The 20195-nt window shown below is 40.5% G+C and overlaps 1 protein-coding gene and 1 long non-coding RNA gene across 5 annotated transcripts in view; both read left to right on the forward strand.

Annotated features, from left to right (window-relative positions):
- Positions 1-20195, forward strand: part of vaspb (vasodilator stimulated phosphoprotein b) — a 31929-nt gene that overhangs the window by 510 nt on the left and 11224 nt on the right. For all 4 annotated transcript variants that reach the window (XM_085184251.1, XM_085184249.1, XM_085184250.1 and 1 more), the window contains exon 2: positions 18816-18987. In XM_085184251.1, coding sequence (XP_085040377.1) covers positions 18816-18987 — 172 coding nt within the window. The remainder of the gene's footprint in view (positions 1-18815; positions 18988-20195) is intronic.
- LOC146504174 (uncharacterized) lies at positions 4-14487 on the forward strand. Its single transcript, XR_014877874.1, has 2 exons — positions 4-14117; positions 14148-14487. It is a non-coding gene; the product is annotated as an uncharacterized LOC146504174 (long non-coding RNA).

Below are 20195 nucleotides of genomic sequence, written 5' to 3' on the forward strand. Positions count from 1 at the left end.
GGTAAAGCGGCTCAAATCCCTTCATCTTCATTGTGTTTCCAGGCTACATTTTGTGTTTCGGCTAATACTTTTCTAAGTAGACGACCTTTATTCTGACGTGGTAGAGCCTGCTCCGCTGTGCTTGTCCGCTCGCTTAATCGCTACAGCAGGTGTTCCCAACGCGTTCACTTCTATTTCTCATTCAGAAGCAACTCTTGCGTTTAGTTGTTTTGGTGTCCTTTCAACCACACATGATACTGTGTAGCAGAATTGCCTTAATGCTGAGTGTCCGGTCCCACCTGTTCAAGTGCTTTCAAGAAATACTGGCTGAGAGTTAACTTAGCAGGTCGGATGACAAGAAGATACTTTTTGTATCAGCTTTTTGAGACACTCATTAGTGACCATTTGTTAAGCTACCGTAAGATTTCCTCTGGCAGTGTCGTTTGTGTAATTAAAATCCCCAGAGCAATAAAACCTCCGCAGTGTAACCGAAGATCAGAGATCAGCTTAATATTTAGAGCATGAAAAGGGATTGCTTGCAGACAGCCACAGCAAGGTGTGTTTGTGCTCTTCCAGCTGCACAATAACCACCCTGGTCACTTTGCTGTTGTTTATTTCATGTCATACAGTCCACAGACACGCATTACACCAATTCTTGGTGGACACTTTTCCCCCCCCTCTGGCAGTTTAAGAGATATTTGCAGCAGGAACAAAATGGAAAGCTCATGTCCACAAATTCCACCGTCCTGTTACAGCCTGTGCAGTTGGCAATTACACGCTTTGAAGCCACCACTCCTGCCTGGCTGGAGCTTCTCTGGGCTCACTTTTTTTTTTTTTTTTATACCCCCTTCTTCCTCTCCAACTCTTTCATATTTTAAACGGTTATGGAGCCCTTATGTCAACGAACACCTTTGGCACTTAGAAAGCCAAGAAGTTTAGAGTTAAATATGTGTGGTGGTGCAGGCTGATAACCTGAGTGACTAGTTTTTCTTTTCTTTTTCTTTTTTTATCTCAAACCTATTGCGCTGCCCTTTCTGTAACAATATCTTTCAGCTCAGGCGCATGGGTTGGTCCGGGTTTTGTATTTGTTGTGCACATATTTCTGCATGCTGACTTTGATTACAGCAGGAACGGGGGGGTGACTGAGCTGCCTGAGATCCTGCCACAGGTTATGCATAAAACATACCCTTCTAATAAGGCCATTATTTAAGGTAACAGCAACAATAAGCAAAGATTGCTGTGTTTACTTACTCGATGTAATGACATTCGGCCAACAAAGCATTACAAACTAGAACTTGCAAATCAACCAGCATATACCTACCTTGCTACTTTCTATGTGTAATACAATATTACCCCTCATGATAAGATAATTACGCTGCTTTATTATCAATAACCCCAGCCAGACTTAAAAAAAGTACTTCCCTATCCAAAAACTAGGTCAGCAAAGACACAGTTAAAAACACACACACAGTGTGTAAGCAAAGAGCATTTTTTTGCCCATGTGCAGGTTGTGTCTTGCCCATCAGAGAAGTTGGAAGGTTGCATGTGGCTTAATGAATGCAGTTGTCTAACTCTAAACAGATCATGCTTTGGCTAGCCCTCCATTGTGGCCCAAACAATTCGCGTCACCATGTGTAATAGATAAAGGCTGGTATGCAGCCCCACTCATGTTCATTGTCACTTATCCCTGTGGAATGTAAATGTTGACACAGAAGTGCACCCCGTTGGTCAAAAGTTCAGGAACCGACCCAGTTGGTTAAGTAAAGCATCCCAACTTGGGGCTGCCTTTAAATGTGCAACCCGTAGAAACGCCCTGCTGTTCTTCTCATGAAGCATTAGCACCATTTCCCGTTAGACCAGGGATGTTAAAGTCATTGTGGGCCACATACAGCCCAGTTTGATCTTATATGGGCTGGACCAGTGAAACTACATGATAAATGTGTGAAATTTAAAACTGGTTATAATGCACAGACTCTGCTGTAAGGATCAAATATAATTTGCTTTTACTGTGGACTCTCAATAATAGGAACTTTCCTGGTATTTTTTCGCTTATTGCTTAGGTAATTATTTTGCTGTAGTATGAATAGTAATGGGTGTGGACAGTCTTTAATAGATAAGAAAAGCTGTAAACCCTATGAAAACACAGTTAATTTCAAAACATACGCGTAAACTTCACATTTCCAGTGGGCCAGATTTGAGTCTTTAGTGGGGCTGATTCTGGCCCCTGAGCTTTACGTTTGCCTAATGTCTGCACTCCAGTTGAGATTCAGTTGTTAACCCCGTCACGGTGGACGTGTTGCAGTCAAAGCATGCTTTCATGACGCCACTTCTACAGCACAAACAACAATACGGTGTTGTATGGCTCTAGATGTTTACTGGTAGCTTTGCCGTTGCTTTTTTAGCATGTCAATGTGAAGCAGCAATTAGTCTTTAAATAAAATGACCTTAAAATGTCCTGACCTCTTAAACCCTGGGGGTTTTACTGAGGTTCCTTTCTCAAAGTGAGAAGTAAAATAAAGCTAACACTTGTGGGGCTTTTATCTGAGGTGTAAATATTATAGATGATGCTACTTTGTCAAAGTAAATAAGGATGGAACATAAATAACTTTATAACTTTTTTCCTTGCTTTATTTTTTTGTTGTTGTATTTTATAGCATATGACCCCTTTGAAAACATGCTGAGGTAGACAATTAACTCCAGAAATCCACGAATCAACATATGGGTATTATTAGTGCAAAGACTGATGCTGCTGAAATGAAACTGAGCAAAGTTACAGAGGTTTTAGTGAAGACAGTCAGGCGTTTTGCAATGTGACACATTTTGGCACAGTGGCTACTATGTTGTGCTTTTTAGATTAAATGTAGGGTTGCTGATGTCACTCCACATGATACAAGTTGCCTGTTGTGATTGGCAAGAACCTTTCCAAGAAGACAAGTCCTTGATGTAGATGTTACAAACACATAGTTATGTGTTTCCAGTGGAAACGGTGTGACTGGTTGCACTGGTTTTTAATTTTTACATCAGTGGAAATGGGCCTTTTTCCTCCTCTGAGCTCCACTGAACTGACTTTAAGGGTTGATCTGTTGGTGTGAATGCAAATTTCTTCAAATTTTAAGTCACTATATTCAATGTTTTCTTATGTTTTTTTTTTTGGTTGCTGCACACAGTGAACAATCGCTGTACTGATTGCCCGCACTTGAAACTGTCTTAGGTTACTCAGAAAGTGCATCTATCTGCATGATGATTCATGTTATTATCGGAGAGATGACTCCCGTCTCTCGCTGTGACTCACTGACTGAATCTTTAGCTAAAAAAACTTTGTCCCCTTTGTCCCATGTGAGACTGGCAGTGTAGTTGCCTCAGGCTCAAGAAGTAACACACAATGAGCGATCATAAACGCAGACAGGTGTAATGTGTCTGCTTAACATAATGTTTACAGTCTAATGGGTTTCCTGTGCCCTTTTTAGAAACGGTGCACGTGTGAAAGTGATGCCAAGCTCAATGTGTCTCTGTGCTCTTGCACAAGCTTATTATTGATCAGCCTTAAAAGCAGTGAACTGGCCTCCCTCCGCCAGCCCTTCTTCTGTGTCTCGAGAAATTTTCTTTTCCTTGTTCTGGCACTTACTTGGAAGGAATGCAGCTCTAACCGTGATTTATGTAGTTTTGCTGTTGTATCATCTGCCACAATTAAATGTTCAACCTCTTGACCCTCGTGTACTAAGAGGAGGCCAGCGGCTGTTATTTAGGCATTTAGCAACACGATTGCATACGGCCATGTAAGGATATCATGATGAAACTCTGGGGTTGCGACGTTATTGCCATGGCGTTGTGTAATGTTCATGTAGGGATGCTAAATAGTTTTCTTTTTTTTTCTCTTTTCATGTCTTCACTTGTTCTCCTAATTCCTTTGCGTAGTTGGATTTTTCTTTTCAAGGCTTATAACAGTGGCAGTTTACTTTTAACCCATGTGGAGTCTTTGCTGCACACAAACACACAATTATAAGTGTGAGGTAAAGGATCAGTCTACATTTTTATTTATTTATTTATTTTTGTTAGCCGACAGGAAAATTGCGATTTGCTTTCTTTTGCAAACTGTGCCCAAATACTTCCTCCTTCCAAACCCCCCCCCCGATTACACTTTCTTAATGTGAAACGAAATGAGTTTTTTCCACCCATAGACCTCCATGTATCCCCACTCAACCCTCCGCCCCAGAAGTAATTGGGGTGTGCTTGTGGGAATGGTTACCTGTAATAGATTAAGAATAATGTCTTCATTTCACACGTCATAAAGGCTCGCGCGTTGATCTGCGCGTTGAAAGATTCCTTGGTGTGTTGCCGTACGGTCGGGGTGACGGTGTGTGGAAATGATCACAAAGCTTGCATGCTTCGTTGCTGAGCTCCCTCCATTATTAAAACGGCCCTGTCTAGTCGCATTTTGTTTCCCAAAACATCCAATCACAGCTCACCCCCACCCTGAACCAATTTACCCCTCCTGCCACCTCTCGTACTCATAAATAGGCCATTATGCCGGCCAGCCTCTTGGATTAGGCACTTTGTACAAGAGTTGCCCAACATACAAAATCCTCTATTGTATACTTGGTGACAGATCCAGTTTCCTAGGTAGTAGTTCATATTGCTTGTCTATAATTGTGCCTCTAGGTTATTGTTTGTTTGTTTTTTAATTTTTAAACTCTATGATCACTTATCTGTAAGTTAACCATTGTGATTTTTCACCGTTATGAAATAGTTTTTCAGTGAGCTTTGTGTCATAAAACCTGAGACTAAAGACAGCAAACAAACCCTAATGAGGCTGAGCTGTGTATCAACTTTTGATATATACAAAAATATACGTATAAGTCTAGGAATGTGGGATAGGTTGATAGCCAGTTATACAAGCATATCTCATTAGTCGGTGTCGTTTGTAGGAGTCGTGTATCTGGACGTTATCGGTGTGTTTGTTAAGGTTTTATGTGGATTTGTTGGTTTACTCAGAGTTTAGTGGTTGGTCACATGATTAGGGACTGTGTTACTGATTGCTAATATTAGGAAACCATTCACCTGGAGGGAAGTTGAATTATTTAATAACTCTGTGATCCCTGTGATAAAATTTCACCAATAAGTTGGTCTATTAAGCATAAACATGGTGTGTTTTGCACAACCTCTTTCTTCTGTTTAGCCACAATCCAGATGCATCGTTCTTTCCTTTTGCCTGTGTCTCCTGCTTCTACACAGCACTGGTACTACAATGAGTAATACCTTGAGGTTACGCTTTAACTTTAGTTGATGAGGTTCACTGACTTGTTTAACCTCCTAAGACCCGAACTCTTTCATGGCATGCATTTTTAATTTTTCTTTGCTATTTGCATTGATTGGGACCTAAAGAATGTAAAAATAAAGAATTACCAGATTTTTATTTTTATTTTTTTTTTAACCTAATTTTTGTTTTTGAGAAAAATGAGATCCACATATGAGGACATTTGTATCAAATTTTGATAGAACAGTGTCAGTATAATGTCCTCGTAAGTGGATGTCAGGCCCTTGTAGAAAAAAAATTAAGTATTTTGGTCTAGACGTCCCAACTGTCCACATATGTGGACGCCAGGTCCTAGGAGGTTAAAATAAAAAATAAAAAAAGACTGAGAATGAAAGCGCTGGTATTCAAAGCCACAGGACTCGTTTTGAGATAAACGGTAATTTCACTTTGAGGAACACAAAAATGTGTGTGTGACACAAAGTCAGCGGTCAACACGGTAAAATGTTAACAATGAGGAAAATCTCAAATTTGTCCTAATGTTGTGTGCTTTGTGATGATAATTTGAGCTGTGTGTATTGGCTGCAGATGCCAACTGTTGAGAAGCGTATGCTCAACTAGAAAAAGGAAATGGGTGATTGCGTGTGTGTTTTGCGACATTATTGTGCCTGTTTACATAACGATGGCGAGGGAAATGCGAGTTAATAATTGCCACTGTAAGTTGGCAAGTGTAAGTTTGTCTTTGAAGAAATCTGTATTACTGCCTCAGTGATGGGTAGTCTGGAGGTAAATAAACATAAACATAGCATTCTTGTAAATTTGTTTGGAGAAAGTGGATAAATCTTTTATTTTTATCAGTCTTTTTGAATAAAAATGCTCAGAATTTTTTCTTGTGGCTTTGACGTTCACCTGACCGTTCAATCCAGTATGGAGTGACATACTCTCATTAATAACAGTGGCATGGTTGTTGGCCAAGCCACTCAGGTCTTACTGATAAAGCTATTGTTTAAGGTAAACAGGAAGTAGGATTTTTTTTTTAGACCAAGTAGGTTAGGCATTGTGTCAGCCGGTATTGGTGTTTTGTAAGTTTTACGGTGTTTCGCTATAACTAATCTAGACCTGCAACTGTCAGTTAGCCAGTGATCAGAAAACGCTGTTTGCCCTCCCGCAGCGTTTTTCTTCTCCATAGGCCAGAGACTGTAAACACTAAGGTGTTGCGTCTCCATCTACGACCTTGTTTAAGATAAGACGTCTCAAAGCATTTTGAGCCGTTATGACCCTGGGGAGAAGTTTCTCTTCCAGGGCAGCAGGATTAGATTTCACATGTATGTAAATAATATCCTTAGCTTAACTGTGTCAAAAATGAGGTCAGAATTGTGATGACAAACTTCCTGTGCATTTGGATCTGTGCCATTTCTAACTGCAGATTTTAGCTTTTATCAGTATATACCTCTACTGCTTTGATACTTTCATTCTGTTTCCTAAATCTGTTCATGTAACTTTGACAGGAAACAATTGTTAGGATTATTCCCTTTGGTTAATTTTCAAGAAAGAAAATACAAATTGAAAAGTTCCTTGTTTTAGGAACTCAAAAAAGTGGAAATTAGACCTTGGAATGGAGGATCACTCTGACCACGGCCGGTTGGAGGACTTGTTCATTGACCACTTCTCTAAACTACAGAGCAGAACAACAACTTCAGTCCAGCTGATTTCACTGCCCTGCTTTTTATTCGTCAAAAATTAAATATTTCCAGTGAAGAAACTCTAAACTATAATGCGTGCTATAACACAGTATGTGCACAGTAGCTGTTGCACAGTGACTGAATGAAGCTGAAGACTCGACACAGCCTCCGGTCTCCTCTGCAGCGGCCCAGTCTAGTGACCTCATACGAGCTGATGGAGAGCCTGCCGCTAACACTGGAGTGAAACCATAGATCACTTTGGGCAGAAAAGCTGCAGTGGTATATTGTATGGTCAGCAGTGCTAATGGGCATAAAGATGCAGTGGGTTCATCAGAGGGTCCACAGCTAAATGGAGCATAATGGACAACACTTGGTATAAAACAGCTTTATGTTGTCAGCCATTTTTAACGTTCCCATCTGAGGTCCTCAGATTGTAAGTTCACTTATCAGGAATGATGGCGATTGCCGATGGACAGTTGTATTGGAAAGAACAGCCTCAGAGGAGACCCAGTTACATGCATCTGTTAAGCACTGGGTTATATAATTAGTAGGCACCCAGGTCAAACTGGAGAGTTTGACGTGGGTTTGTCTGAAGCTTTATAACAGAGAAGGTTTACTTAAAGTCAACTCATGTTTCACTTTTTCTGTTGAGGACTGAGCTGCTTTCTGCATTGAACGTCTTTTTGCACATGACCGTGATGTGCACAATGTAGTCTAATGAGACAGTTTGTATTTTTTTGTTGTGCTTGCTGTTCTGGTTGCACTGTGAAACTGAGTATTTCCCTTTCTGTATTTCTTCAGTGTGTTGAGTCCTGAATTGTAAAAGTTTGAGCTTTGCGTCTCTAAAAAGACTTTCCTTTAGTTAAAGGGTCACGTGTTAAAAATGTTTATTGTCTGGTGTTCAGGGCAATAAACATTCTGCTTTTTGTTTGTTTTGTGGTAACAGTGCAGAGGCAAAGCAATTGAAAACAACCGAAAAGAAAAAAGCTTGGCTTGTCCAAAGTGAGGATAATCCAAGTAAGCATTTCTGGCAAGTAACATAAGGTCAAAAGCTATAGACGGAATGCCATTGAGAAGCAGGAAGTGTGACTTAGGTGTTGCCTCCTTCCTTTTTGCCCAAAGTTGACAAAAAGAGACATCTCCTCTTAATTTCAGAGGAAAGGAGCATTACAAGTCAGGGCGGCTGAGTAAAGAGTTTGGATCGGCAGGGGATTGTTCTCCTTCAGAGAGCGAGCCGTGCCTCCTTCTTGGCCTGAGTCGAGGAGGATATGCTCCAACCTGTAAAAGGAATTGAGCTCAGAGAAGAGGACAGAGGTGAGATGGTTCCAAATATGGGCATTAAAAGTGTGCCAGTCCTGTCCCCCACAGCGCACACAAACACACCACACGTGCAGGCCGCGCCACCTCTGAATCAGCGGGGATTCATATCCACTCTTGACGTCATTGGACAACAAAGTGAACGTTTTTGGCCAAAGAAGTTTTTCCACAGCGCCTGAGAGTGGATGCTCAGCAAAAGATGAGTCAGCAGGCAAAGAATGCTCAGGCGTTTGACTCCATTCAGACGAAGATGCTGAGAAGAAGGGTTTAAGAATAGTTTGATTCTAGATGTTTCTGTGTTGCTGATTCATGGAGGCGGAAAGCAGTAGCCTGCAGCATGTATGTGTGTGTCTGTCTGTACCTTCAGCAGCATGCTAGGACTTGTGTGTGAAGAACCAGATGTAAAAGGGTAAAAAAAACAGTGAAGCAAGAAGAGCAGTAGATTGCTTTATTTCTTCCCTATACACACATTATCATAAACAAATGGGCAAATGAGTCTTTTAATCTTTTTAAAGGAGACTGATGGTAATAGCAGGACTTAGAAATGTAGCCGATTCCTTCCTTTAAAAGCGTAGTGCTATATTAAGTTTGTTCTGCTTTACTCTCCGTTTTTACAAACATGTCAAATAATCGTTGTTCATCACGCAAAATTCCTTCCCCTATCTTACAAACGCAAAGATCATCACTCTAATCCTCTGAAACGGCCTTTCGTTTTCGTTTTCGTTTTTGTTCCTCGTCCACCCGATAAGCTGAAGAAGCCACACCGGAGGAAAGTTTACTCGGACTGTGAACATCGAGCTACATATTAACATTTATGGCGCAGCTTTGTCTATCTCACGGCAGAAATTGGACTCTGCAGTTTGAAAGCTTATCTTGTAGGTTTGGGAGAGTCCCTAAGCACTTCTCACAGGATGTATCACATTAACTCAGAGGTTTGCTTCAGAGTCATGTGTGTCCAGCTGAACATCGCTGGCAGCCGTATATATGGGCCACGAGTGACGTGAGGTCAGTGTACGCTCAAATGGATAAGGCTGAGCATCAATGGGCTTTTGTGTGGGCTCGCTGTGTCCGAGTCAGCATCAGGGGTCAAGTCGTTGTGTGTAAGCCAAAAGCTCAGACTTCAGATTGCTTGAAAGTGTTTTTTTTTGTGTGTGTCTTCTAGTGCTTCCTCAATATATGATAATAACACAAGCAAATGTCCTTAATTTGGACATCTCAGGCACATCTGTACAGGCTTACATTTTGTTTGCAAGATGTGGCCAATCAGAAGTAAGCTGGCTTGAAACATAAGAGAATCATGGGAATCATGCAAAGTTAGTCTAGAGTCCAAAACAAGAGGAAGTTAATATGAGAGTAATAGTCTTTTTAAATCCCAGTTTTAGTAAAACTGGACTGTTTGTAATTGAGTGACTTTAAAGAAACGATACAAGTTGCCCAGTTTCAGAATCTTTGATGCAGAAGGAGCATTCACGTGCCAGCACATAATGGGTTTCCCCACGGTGCTCCTTCACCATTAACAGTTCCTCTTCTCACTTCTGTCTGCAGCTGTGTGCCCATCTGGGCCATGACTTTCCCACCGTTACCCGTTGTAAAGCGTTCAGGTGCTCTGGTGTGAAAGGGAAACTTTCACTCTTCATTTAGTAATGACTTCTCACCGTATATATGGCTACACGTAGCCATCCTACCACATCTAATCATCTAATGAGATTTAGCGCGCATGCTGGCTGTAAGTGGTGCTCTTCTGTTGCAAGCATTTAAATAGCTGCTTGCTTTTACAATATCATTTGTGAAACGCATTTTGTGTTCTTCTCAAAAAGGCCACAAGGAACAAGGAGGAAGTGGGTTGGTTAAATGCAGACTTTATTTAGTGACTTATTGTCATTCTCTGTCTGGTTTCAATGTGACGTTTTATAGTGGGCAAAAAATAAAAAAGAAGTGATGATTCACTGTTTACTTATCTAAGGTACAGCAAAGCCACCTGAGGGTTACTAATTTGTATGCGACACCTGTTTCTCATATATTTTTTTGTGTGTGAATCACCTCCCAAAGCCGTACAAAAAAATGCAGCACAAAGTTGAATGAAAATTGTTGGTGCATATCTGGTCAAGTGTTCCGTGAGATGCAATCTTGTCTTGTTTGCAGTCTGTACGCCACGGAGAAAGGCATTTATTCCTGAAGGCAAGAATAACTCAAAGATGAACATCATTAAAAAAAGATTGTTGGCTGTAGTTGTTTGGGGAGGGAAATGAGCTTTTCATATTGTGGAATTATGAACTCCTTGAGGAGATGCCTGATGAATTAGAAGGGATGGATGCAGAGACAGAAATGTGGTTCCCTACTTAGTGTCTAGACAAGACTATTTAATATATCCCCAAATCATGTACATATATAGCAAGAAATATTTCTGCAAGGATACCACCAAGTGGCATTAGCAGGCATATTTTATACCTACTGAAACGGTTGAAGGAATGACTGAGGAGCATGGTAGGAGGGTCAGGTAAAGAGGAGGAGAAGGAGCTACTGGGCCTGACTGTACTTGCCATTCGGAGAAAAGCTCTGAGAGCATAGCCTTATACAGATATTTCCAAGACGGCGTGTGCCCCAGCCGTGCACTGTGATTTCCTGTTAACCCCTAACTCACCAAGAAGGCCAAACCACAGAGGGGATGAGGCACTCACTCTGGCTCCAACAAGAAGCGATGACGGACTCAGCCGTGTTGCAATAAATGAGCAATTTGCATATCAGTCAGGTGATCCCTTCCTGTGGTGAAGTCCTTTCTTGCATTGAGGCTGTTGGCTCAAATCCTTCCCAGAGCAGCAGTCGGTGACCTATTTGTGCTTAAGAGAAAACCTCTTAAATCATCTGGTGACTTGGTTAGTTTGCCTACATTCAGCTTCACTAGATTGGTGGTCTTTGTTCAAGGAAGGACAGGAATAGGTTGTTTATGACCGCGCCTGTTGTGGTTTTATTCTAGTACTAAAAAGCAGTCCGACCAGACCCAGCTGCGAGCCCTCTGCACTGCAGCCTGTTATACCCAGCGGGCGGGTCAGCACAGGTGGATGTGTTGGCAGCTTGACAGGTGGGGAGGGTGTGTGAAAGTCTCTCTTTATGCGCGTGTCTGCCACACATGCTTTTAGTCTCAGTGTCCGTAGTTCTATCAATAATGCAGCTGCTCACTCTCAGTCTCACTCTTGAGCCCTTGCTTTCTCTTCCATTAAATATGCATCAATTTCCCAGTCCTAAGTCTCTGTCCCCTCCCAGTTCCCATAAGCTGCCCTGCAATCCCAACAGCATGCTCATTGCTGATGAGTTGACTTAGTAAAACTAAAATGTTTGTTAAATCCATTCTTTGTCAGCTGTTATTAAAATGTTATTTCTGTTATTAATTTGAGCTTTAAGCTGAAATTAAAACATGATACTGATGAGCTCAGAGTGATTGTCAGAGGTTTGCCAGCGTGTTGCCATCAGTCTGAATGAGGGGACTCGACTCCACTTGGCTCCCAGCTGTCAGACAAGTGGCTGCCAACTTACTCCTATACAACAGGAAGGCTGCTGAGGACAAAAGTAATAATTAAATGGGAATTTGTCTATACTGACACCAACAGATGTCACCGTATTTGAATTACTGCGCAAAGGTTTGGGGCAATACTTCCAAATGTTCACTTTAAAGTGCCATAACGATAATCGTTATGGCAATCGATAACAATAATTCGATTTAAAGCATCTGTGTTTGTACAATGCTAAAAAGTTTTTGTATGTCTGCATGTGGAGTGACGTTGTGGAACAGATTGCTGAAGTTCATTACTCACTGTCCCAGCACGACTCAGGTTTAAAATGTAGAACAAAATGATGTTTTTTGCAGGGTAGAAGGAGGAAGGACTTTGATTGGGTGCTCTTGTCCGCTATCCACTCTTCACACACTGTGCGTATAGCTGTATGTGTATGCACGTGTATGTAAACATATTATTTAAAAAAAAAAAGTATCTCTTGGTGTGTTACTCGTGTTACCAAACTAAATATATGTAGAAAATTATAAGGAAGGATTTATGAAGGGATAAGGCAGAAATGGGAAGTAAAAGTGATGATAAGTAGTTACTAAATAATGGAGTATTTTTTGTTTTGTTCTTTTTTTTTTCTCTTTGAGAAAAATGAGTACTATCATGTTCAAAATAAGGTCTTATTTTATTAGAATTATCAGTGAATTTTCATTTTCATATGCATGTATTATCTGAAATGCATAGCACACGCAGTTATCTTTTATTTATTCATTTTTTTGTGCTTAAATTAAATTATTATAGTGGTGGGACAAAGATCACAATAATTGCCCCGTCTTAATTCATATGCTGGTTTCACATATCAGTGTTTAGATTAAAAGTAGGTTGGTGCTCTAAACAGAGAACAATCCTGCCCTCATTTGGTTGCCCACCTTTTCAACTTGATCGGTGTCCCTACTCTTCATGGTAGTATCAAATGAAGCAACAGAAGAAGAAATACACGGGGGGGGGGGGGAGAACAAATGCATTGAACGGCTGCGTTATTTAAAAAAAAAAACTGGGGGGATAACATGCACACTGACACCTTACTACAGGAAGTAAATACATAGGGGTCATTCGATGTCAGTTTATCAAAAGGCTCCCACCTGTTCGTCTCAAATTGGTCCCCCCAAAAACGTGGTGGTTAAGCTGCACTTACAATTCTGCACCAACATTGAATGAGCGGCGTCCAGTGTTGTTATCAGGAAGTCTTTGCAGTTATGTGTCATAATGGCACGAAAGACACGATCTCTCTTCTTGGCCAGAAAAAAACATCTTCCCAGGGAGTGACTTGACTGAGCACACACATCACATATTTTGGTTATAATAACATAAACATGCTTTTTCTAATAAAGTTAATTTGAATTTGTTATATTGGGCCATACTAGGGACAAATGTCAGAATGGTGTTGGATAAAAATGTCTTTTTCGGCTCATATAATATCTGTGAAAGTATTCACTAGATTTGAACAGCTTTAAATAATAATATATGACTTTATTTATTTATTTTATCACATTAAATTATCAGTCCTCTACCTGCAATCTTCTGGTTTCTACAGGCCTCCAGGTCTGCTGTCAGAGGGATCAGACATCCAGATATTTTAGAGAAATGAGGCAACATTTTATGCTAACTTGAGTTACACTTGAGCCATAGTATGAGATATTTACCCTAAAAGATCCGACGACCCCAGTGTAAGTAGTCTTCTGGATACTGGGATTTTAAAGTGGCCCATTAAAAACAATGCTGGAAAAATCAGGTGAGATGTTTGTTTTGTTTTTTTATGTTAATTTGATCAATTGTGATGGAGTAAGATGAAGATGTTTTCTTTATCGCCTACACATACGTCTTAATGTAACAGACAATTTAAATCAGAGACATGCTATATCACAGCATTGTTGTTATTGTAGTCAACGTATTGTGATATCGTGAGTTACTCGGCTTACAATGCATTATCAGTGCACTCCTGTTTCCATGTGGGTATTGTCCTTGCCAGCTTTACTTGCTGCAGTCACTACTTATGACCACACATGATAGTGCTTAATATATGAGTATGTGAACAGAAGTAGACTAGTTTTCAGTGAGGTTATCTTGTGGTTTTGATGGATTCTAGATGCTTATCTGGGAGTCCCTGTATGAGAGTATCAGTGTTACCGTTGGCGACATATAATGACAGCATCTCATCGTAATTCCCGTGCCGACTTTGTGATTCCCATCCCCAGGCACTTCATGACCTGTCTATGCCCCTCTAATGCACATCCTTGTTACTTAATGACTAATGTACATGCAGATATGATAGAACTGCATCTTTAGTCTCTGAAACACAAGACACTGCAAAGATGTTTGAAAATATCTGAAGTTGTTAACCGATGTTTGCAAACCTTGGAGGAAGAAAAATATGCACAGTTGCAGTGACTGACTTGAACCCAGTATTTTAAGAAAGGTTTTCTGTTGTTATTTTTTTTTCCCAGACAGAGAACACCTACACAAATGTCTACAGGGCTACAGGTAGCACAGACAACAAAAAGTCACTCTGGAAAGAGTGAGCCAACATTTGATATCAGCGCAGTTGTTGTAAGACATGTGCCAAATAACACAATAACAGGAAGGCATTTTGAAGTTTGACAGCAAACCTGAAGCTGCGTGGCTGTCGTGAGGTCACTTATACACACGCAGCCTCATGTTTAATTTACACACTATTTGCACCAGACATCCTCCTGTTTCGGGATATTTGCAGGCCTAAAAATTCAAGTTGTTCCTGGTTGGAGTCCACAATCCCAGACACTTAATCACTCATGAAATCCTAATGCTTGGCTCCTTACTATCCTTTTTTTTTTTTTCTTCCTTTTTTCCTTTTGCTGTTCTTTAGTAAATATGGACTGAATTTTTATGAAGTTGTATAATGTATAATAGATAATGTATATTATATATATGGGCTTTTTTTTTTTTTTTCTTTTTCTTCCGTGTGTGCATGCATGCATCCATTGTTCAGGCTGGATGAGTCCTTATTAGGCATTGCTGGCAACAGGAAGTGGGCTGGGCTTTGGTGCTGTGTCACAGGAAGTAGCAGATTGTATCACGGGCGGGACAGATGGAGGGAGAGGTGGAAGAGATGGATTAGGGGACTATAGGGAGACCATGCAGGGAAAATAAGGAGAGGAGGGGGAGGGATCGTAAAACCTTTGTTGTTCTGCATCTGCACAACTCCTCTACTCACCATTTACAGACACTTTGGTTTCTTCTGTTTGGCTGTGCTTTAAGCTGAGACACGCATGCACATTAACATGCATATATTAAGATTTACAGTTAAATGAATGAATACAGACTTTACAGTGTTTAGTGGTATTTATTTAAATGTTACGCCATTACTCTGGTCCAATATTATCAGCATACACAAGGAAAAAGCAAATATGTGTGTAGAGAAGGAATATTTGTTTATTCTAAGATCTGTTTTAAACACGTCTGCCCTACCCGAGATACCTGAGTAAACATGGTTTTGTTTTTTTGTTTGTTTGTCTGTCTGCATAAACCTATTAATACCACTGATGTCAGCGCGCATGTGGCTGTTTTCTTCCAAAGTGTGATGAGGTGGAGGCTGATGGAAAGCAGGTGGAAGATTCCAGTGCCTCGTCTGTTTGGCAGAGCCGACAAAGACTTCCCGTCTTTGTCGGCTTCCATTGTTGCGTTTTGTTTGGGATCAAACTAATCTGTTTATCCAAGCAGTTATCAACACCATACTGCATTTTTAGTTTGTTTTTTTTTCCTTCCCACGTGTAAGCTACTGATTTCTTTATATGTCGCTTTGAAGACATTAATTTGTGGATATCGTTAATGTGGAATATTCTCCGGGTTTTTCTTCTGACATTGGCGGATTTTTTACTCATTTTCAGTTCATTCCCTGTTCTTATTTTTGTTCTTTGTTCAGCCACTTAAGACTGATCTATGAATCATTTCAGCATAGAAACACCAAACTCAAAACATGAACCAGTTTTGTGTCTACAGATAACAGAGAACAAAGAACCAGTTGTAAAATATATCTTTAGGCTCTTTGTTGCTAGCATCCTGTTGCAAAAACACATAATGTGTTTATAATTCTTTAGTTTAATGTTTGAAAAAAATGCCACAATAACACAAAATAGTAATTTTGCTCCAGAAAGGCCCAAAGAGTTATTCACTAAAACGTTGCTCAGCATAATGTGCAGTATGTCATTAAAAAATCAGAGGAAACTGAACAGGTGGAAGAAAAGGTTTTTGAAGGCTTGCCACTTCTATCTAAACAGTATCTGAAAGTCATGTCCTTTAAGAAATAGTAGGAAATCTAGCCTTCAGTTGATTTTTAAAGAATCAACTGAAGAAGAAAAACAGGGAGGAATGGGTGGGGTGTACCAAATGACCCAAAAAGTTCAAATTGCTATAGGTAGGTATGGAGGAGGTCATGAGAGAGGTGCTAGAGCAGGGGTGGCCAACTCCAGGCCTCGAGGGCCGGTGTCCTGCAGGTTTTAGATTTCACCATGGGTCAATACACCTGAATCAAATGATTAGTTCATTACCAGGCTTCAAGACATGTTGAGGAGGTAATTTAGCCATTTAAATCAGCTGTGATGGATCAAGGACACATGTAAAACCTGCAGGACACCGGCTCTCGAGGCCTGGAGTTGGCCACCCCTGCACTACAGGCAGGCTCTGTCATGGTTGGATCGTTATAAATGTAGAAAAGTATTTTCACTTCATTTCATTTTTTTTATCCACCATGTAGTACCATCTAGAAAACCTCTAACTAGCACAGCTTCATTTTTCAGCATGACAATGACCCCAAACACACTGCCAGTGTGGTAAAAGCATATGTGGATAGAAAAACACACAATGTCACTATCAGCCATAAATGGACCTCCCCAGAACCCCGACCGAAGCAGTGTGGGATCATCTTGACAGAGAACAGAACAAAAGTCAGCCAACATCCAAAGAAGAGCTTTGAATGTCCTTCAAGAAGCTTGGAGAACTATTCATGAAGACTAGTTAAATGAACAAAAGCTGCCTAAGAGATTTCAGGCTGTGCTGAAAAATATAGGTTGACATACCAAAATTGACAAATACTGACTTCAAGATTATTAGACTTGTACAAACCTTTTTTTTTTTTCTGTATTTCCATTTATGTTTGTACTTATTTCCCATTTTCTAAAAAAATATAAAGAGTTTTTTAGACTGGAATGTACACTTCAGCTTCTTTGCAAATAAAGGTTAAGACTTCAGTGAATAAAGGACATTGTCGTTCCAGTTTAGTGTGTTTTCTGACACGTATGAAGCTCAAAGCTGGTTATATTAGTGTTGTGGGTTTTTTGAAACCTAGGACACACTGAAATGTTCTTAATCTGGCATTGTGGGTTAGTGAGTATGAGACTAGGTTTGTCTTGAAAGACAAACCTAGTCTCATACACATGACTAAAAACTTTGTTCTTCATTCATTTGTCTGCAGTTCTTCCTCATCTTTTCTCGTTGGCCTCTCCTGTTTCACCCGCAGTTCACGCTGAATGCCACATAAAACACAGCCTTTATATGGTATAAATTAACATTGGTTCTTCTTTGTCCTTATACAAAAAATGCAATGTAACTGAAATTTTAGTAGTTTGCTTAATTGTCCTTGATTCTCAGCAGTAACACAATTTTTTTTTTTTTTTTTTTTTTTTTCATTTTTGCAAACATTTCAGGTTATTAATAGAACACGTTGCTAACGTAAACAAAACAAATAAAACACTGTTGCTGTGGACTGAGTTTCCTCTTAAGGCATCTAGAGTATGTTAGGTACCCAGCTGTACCTTTAGAAGAACAAGTACCTCCACATTTTCAGGATGTTGGTATCGATTTGGTACTGAATTATCTGTTTTTGTGACATCCCTAAAAACAACAGTCTAGTGTATTTCTCTGATGACACTCTATAGTACAAACATGTTTGCAGCAGAGCTCACAAAGACTGTTTCATGCGTTTGTCGGCTGAGGTTGCCGTCGCGACTATAAAGCCCTGTGGTTTAATTTTTGTGGCTGTACTTTAATTTGGCTTTGGATCTTTTTAATTCTTCCTCGTTTTTGTGGCAGCATGTAGTGGGTGTTTTTGTTCAGGCTTGGAAGAGCAGAAATCGACTCTTAGTTGCCAGATGTCTATATTACAAAGCAGGATTTCAACTTATCTAGGTAACCCGGGGTTAACCCTGAAGTTTTCTGTAGTGTGAAGGTGGATCACTTCTTACTGGGGTGCATCACCATGGTAATGCACTTTGACCCTAACCTGCTTCAGAGCAGATTATGTTCTGGATTAGAGATCAACAGGTATGAAATCACTGTGTACATGACAGTGTGTACATAACATCACCATTCCTGCAAGACCCCAGAGACCTCTGTATACGAAATAGGAGGGTCTGAAGTCTTTGTGTTTCTCTGACTGTCAGTAGGTTAGATTCTCAGATCCAGCTTTATTACTTTTTTCCTCTGTTGGCCTCAGATTAATTTACAACAGTTTCATTGTTCCATCAGCATTAATTAGAACTAATTACATTTGGAAATTTTGCTGGCTTTCCTTCTTACCCTCAAAGAGGCTAAACTTTATTCATATCTGAGCTCTTTCTAGTCTTACTGGCTAAAACTTGCATGCATTCATACAGCACTTTGAATACTGAACTACTGAACACACTGCCACACACTCACCCTGCAGCACCTGTGTTGCTTTGATTCTGTGTTGTGCGTTTTAAATTTTTCTAACATTACACTTTGCTATTCCTATGCTGCCAATACACTGTGTTCGTGATTAGCCAGATGCTGCTAGCGCCACTCCTTCCTGTGAACCTATTTGTAACTAGAACCTTGGGTTACTGAGTCGATAACCAGTTTTGTGTGGCTATAAGGGTAAATGAAGTTAACAGAAAGATCCCTTTGAAATGCTGAACTCGTGGTAGTACAAGCCTGAGTACTAGTCAGAGAAAAGTAGATTATTTAGACTTTAAAGAGTCAACTAAGCTATGCTGTAAACTAATGTTGATGATTTCTTCTTTGTGCTCTGTTTTTCAGTGAATCAAGTATTTGCCAGGCTCGGGCCACTGTGATGATCTATGACGATGGCAATAAGAAGTGGCTTCCTGCGGGCACTGGACCCCAAACCTTCAGCAGGGTCCAGATCTATCACAACCCAAGCAACAATGCCTTTAGGGTAGTGGGACGCAAGATGCAGACAGATCAGCAGGTACATCTGCCAGCTTTATGTAGGCTTAGCATAGTGTCTGGCTTTGTGAGATGTGTGTAGTGTCTGTCATGTGGCCTGTGGGCGTCTGTGTTGTTTAAAGGTGTCTGAGTAAGCAAGAGTGAGAATACTGGGTTTTGTAAGTGCCCATTCATTGACATCATTGTAAATGATACCCTAAACTGTATCTGTTTGTTATATGAAGAGTATTTACTGTAAGTATAGTTTTATTAGAAGCACTTGAGAGCATTTTTACATCGTCTACCACTGTGCTGTTTATGTCCCTCCCCCCTAAACCCTCTGCCCATCGAAGAAGCCACAGGAAGGATAATAAATCACAACCAAACCTATTTTCTGTCCCCTTGTTTGGTTGCAGAGCAGTTGTAGACTCTACCTTATGTTGCAGTTATTTACACTCACTGGCCACTTTATTGGGTACACCTGGCTAGTATACAAACTCTTTTGCCTTCAGAACTACCATAATTCTTCATGACACAGATTCAACAAAGTGCTGGAAACATTCTTCAGATTTTTTTGGTCCATGCTAACTTGATCTCATCACACAGTTGCTTCAGATTTGTTGGATGCACATCCATGATGGGTTTCATCTGTTCCACCACATCCCAAAGGTGCTCTACAAGACGGGATGGATCCAGTCTTTCATGTTGTTTTTGCCACTGAGACCTAAGATCGGATCAGATGACATTTTTCCAATATTCTGTTGTCCAATTTTAGCCTGTGTGAACTGTAGCCTCAGTTTCCTGTTCTTAGCTGACAGAGGTGGCACCTGGTGCAGTCATCTGCTCTAACCCATCTGCTTCAATGGTTTAGAGATGCTTCTCTGCATACCTTGGTTGTAATAAATGGCTCTTTAGACAGGCTTCCTATCAGTTCAAAGCACTCTGGCTCTGCTCCTTTGACCTCTGACATCTTGTAGAGAACTGCCCCTCGCTGGACATTTTCTCTTTCAGACCGTGCTTTGTAAACCCCATAAATGGCTGTGTGGGGAAAATCCCAGCACATGAGCTTTCTGAAATACTCCGGCCAGTCTGTGCGGCACCAACTATCATGCCACATTTATAATCAGTTAAATCACCTTTCTTCCTCATTGTGATGCTTGGGTTGATCTTCAGCAGGTCGTCTTGACCATGTGTACATGAGTTGCTGCCATGAGATTGGCTGACTAGATATTAGCATTAATGAGCAATTGA

Source organism: Neolamprologus multifasciatus, chromosome 14 (assembly GCF_963576455.1).
Source record: "Neolamprologus multifasciatus chromosome 14, fNeoMul1.2, whole genome shotgun sequence".
Taxonomy (NCBI): domain Eukaryota; kingdom Metazoa; phylum Chordata; class Actinopteri; order Cichliformes; family Cichlidae; genus Neolamprologus; species Neolamprologus multifasciatus.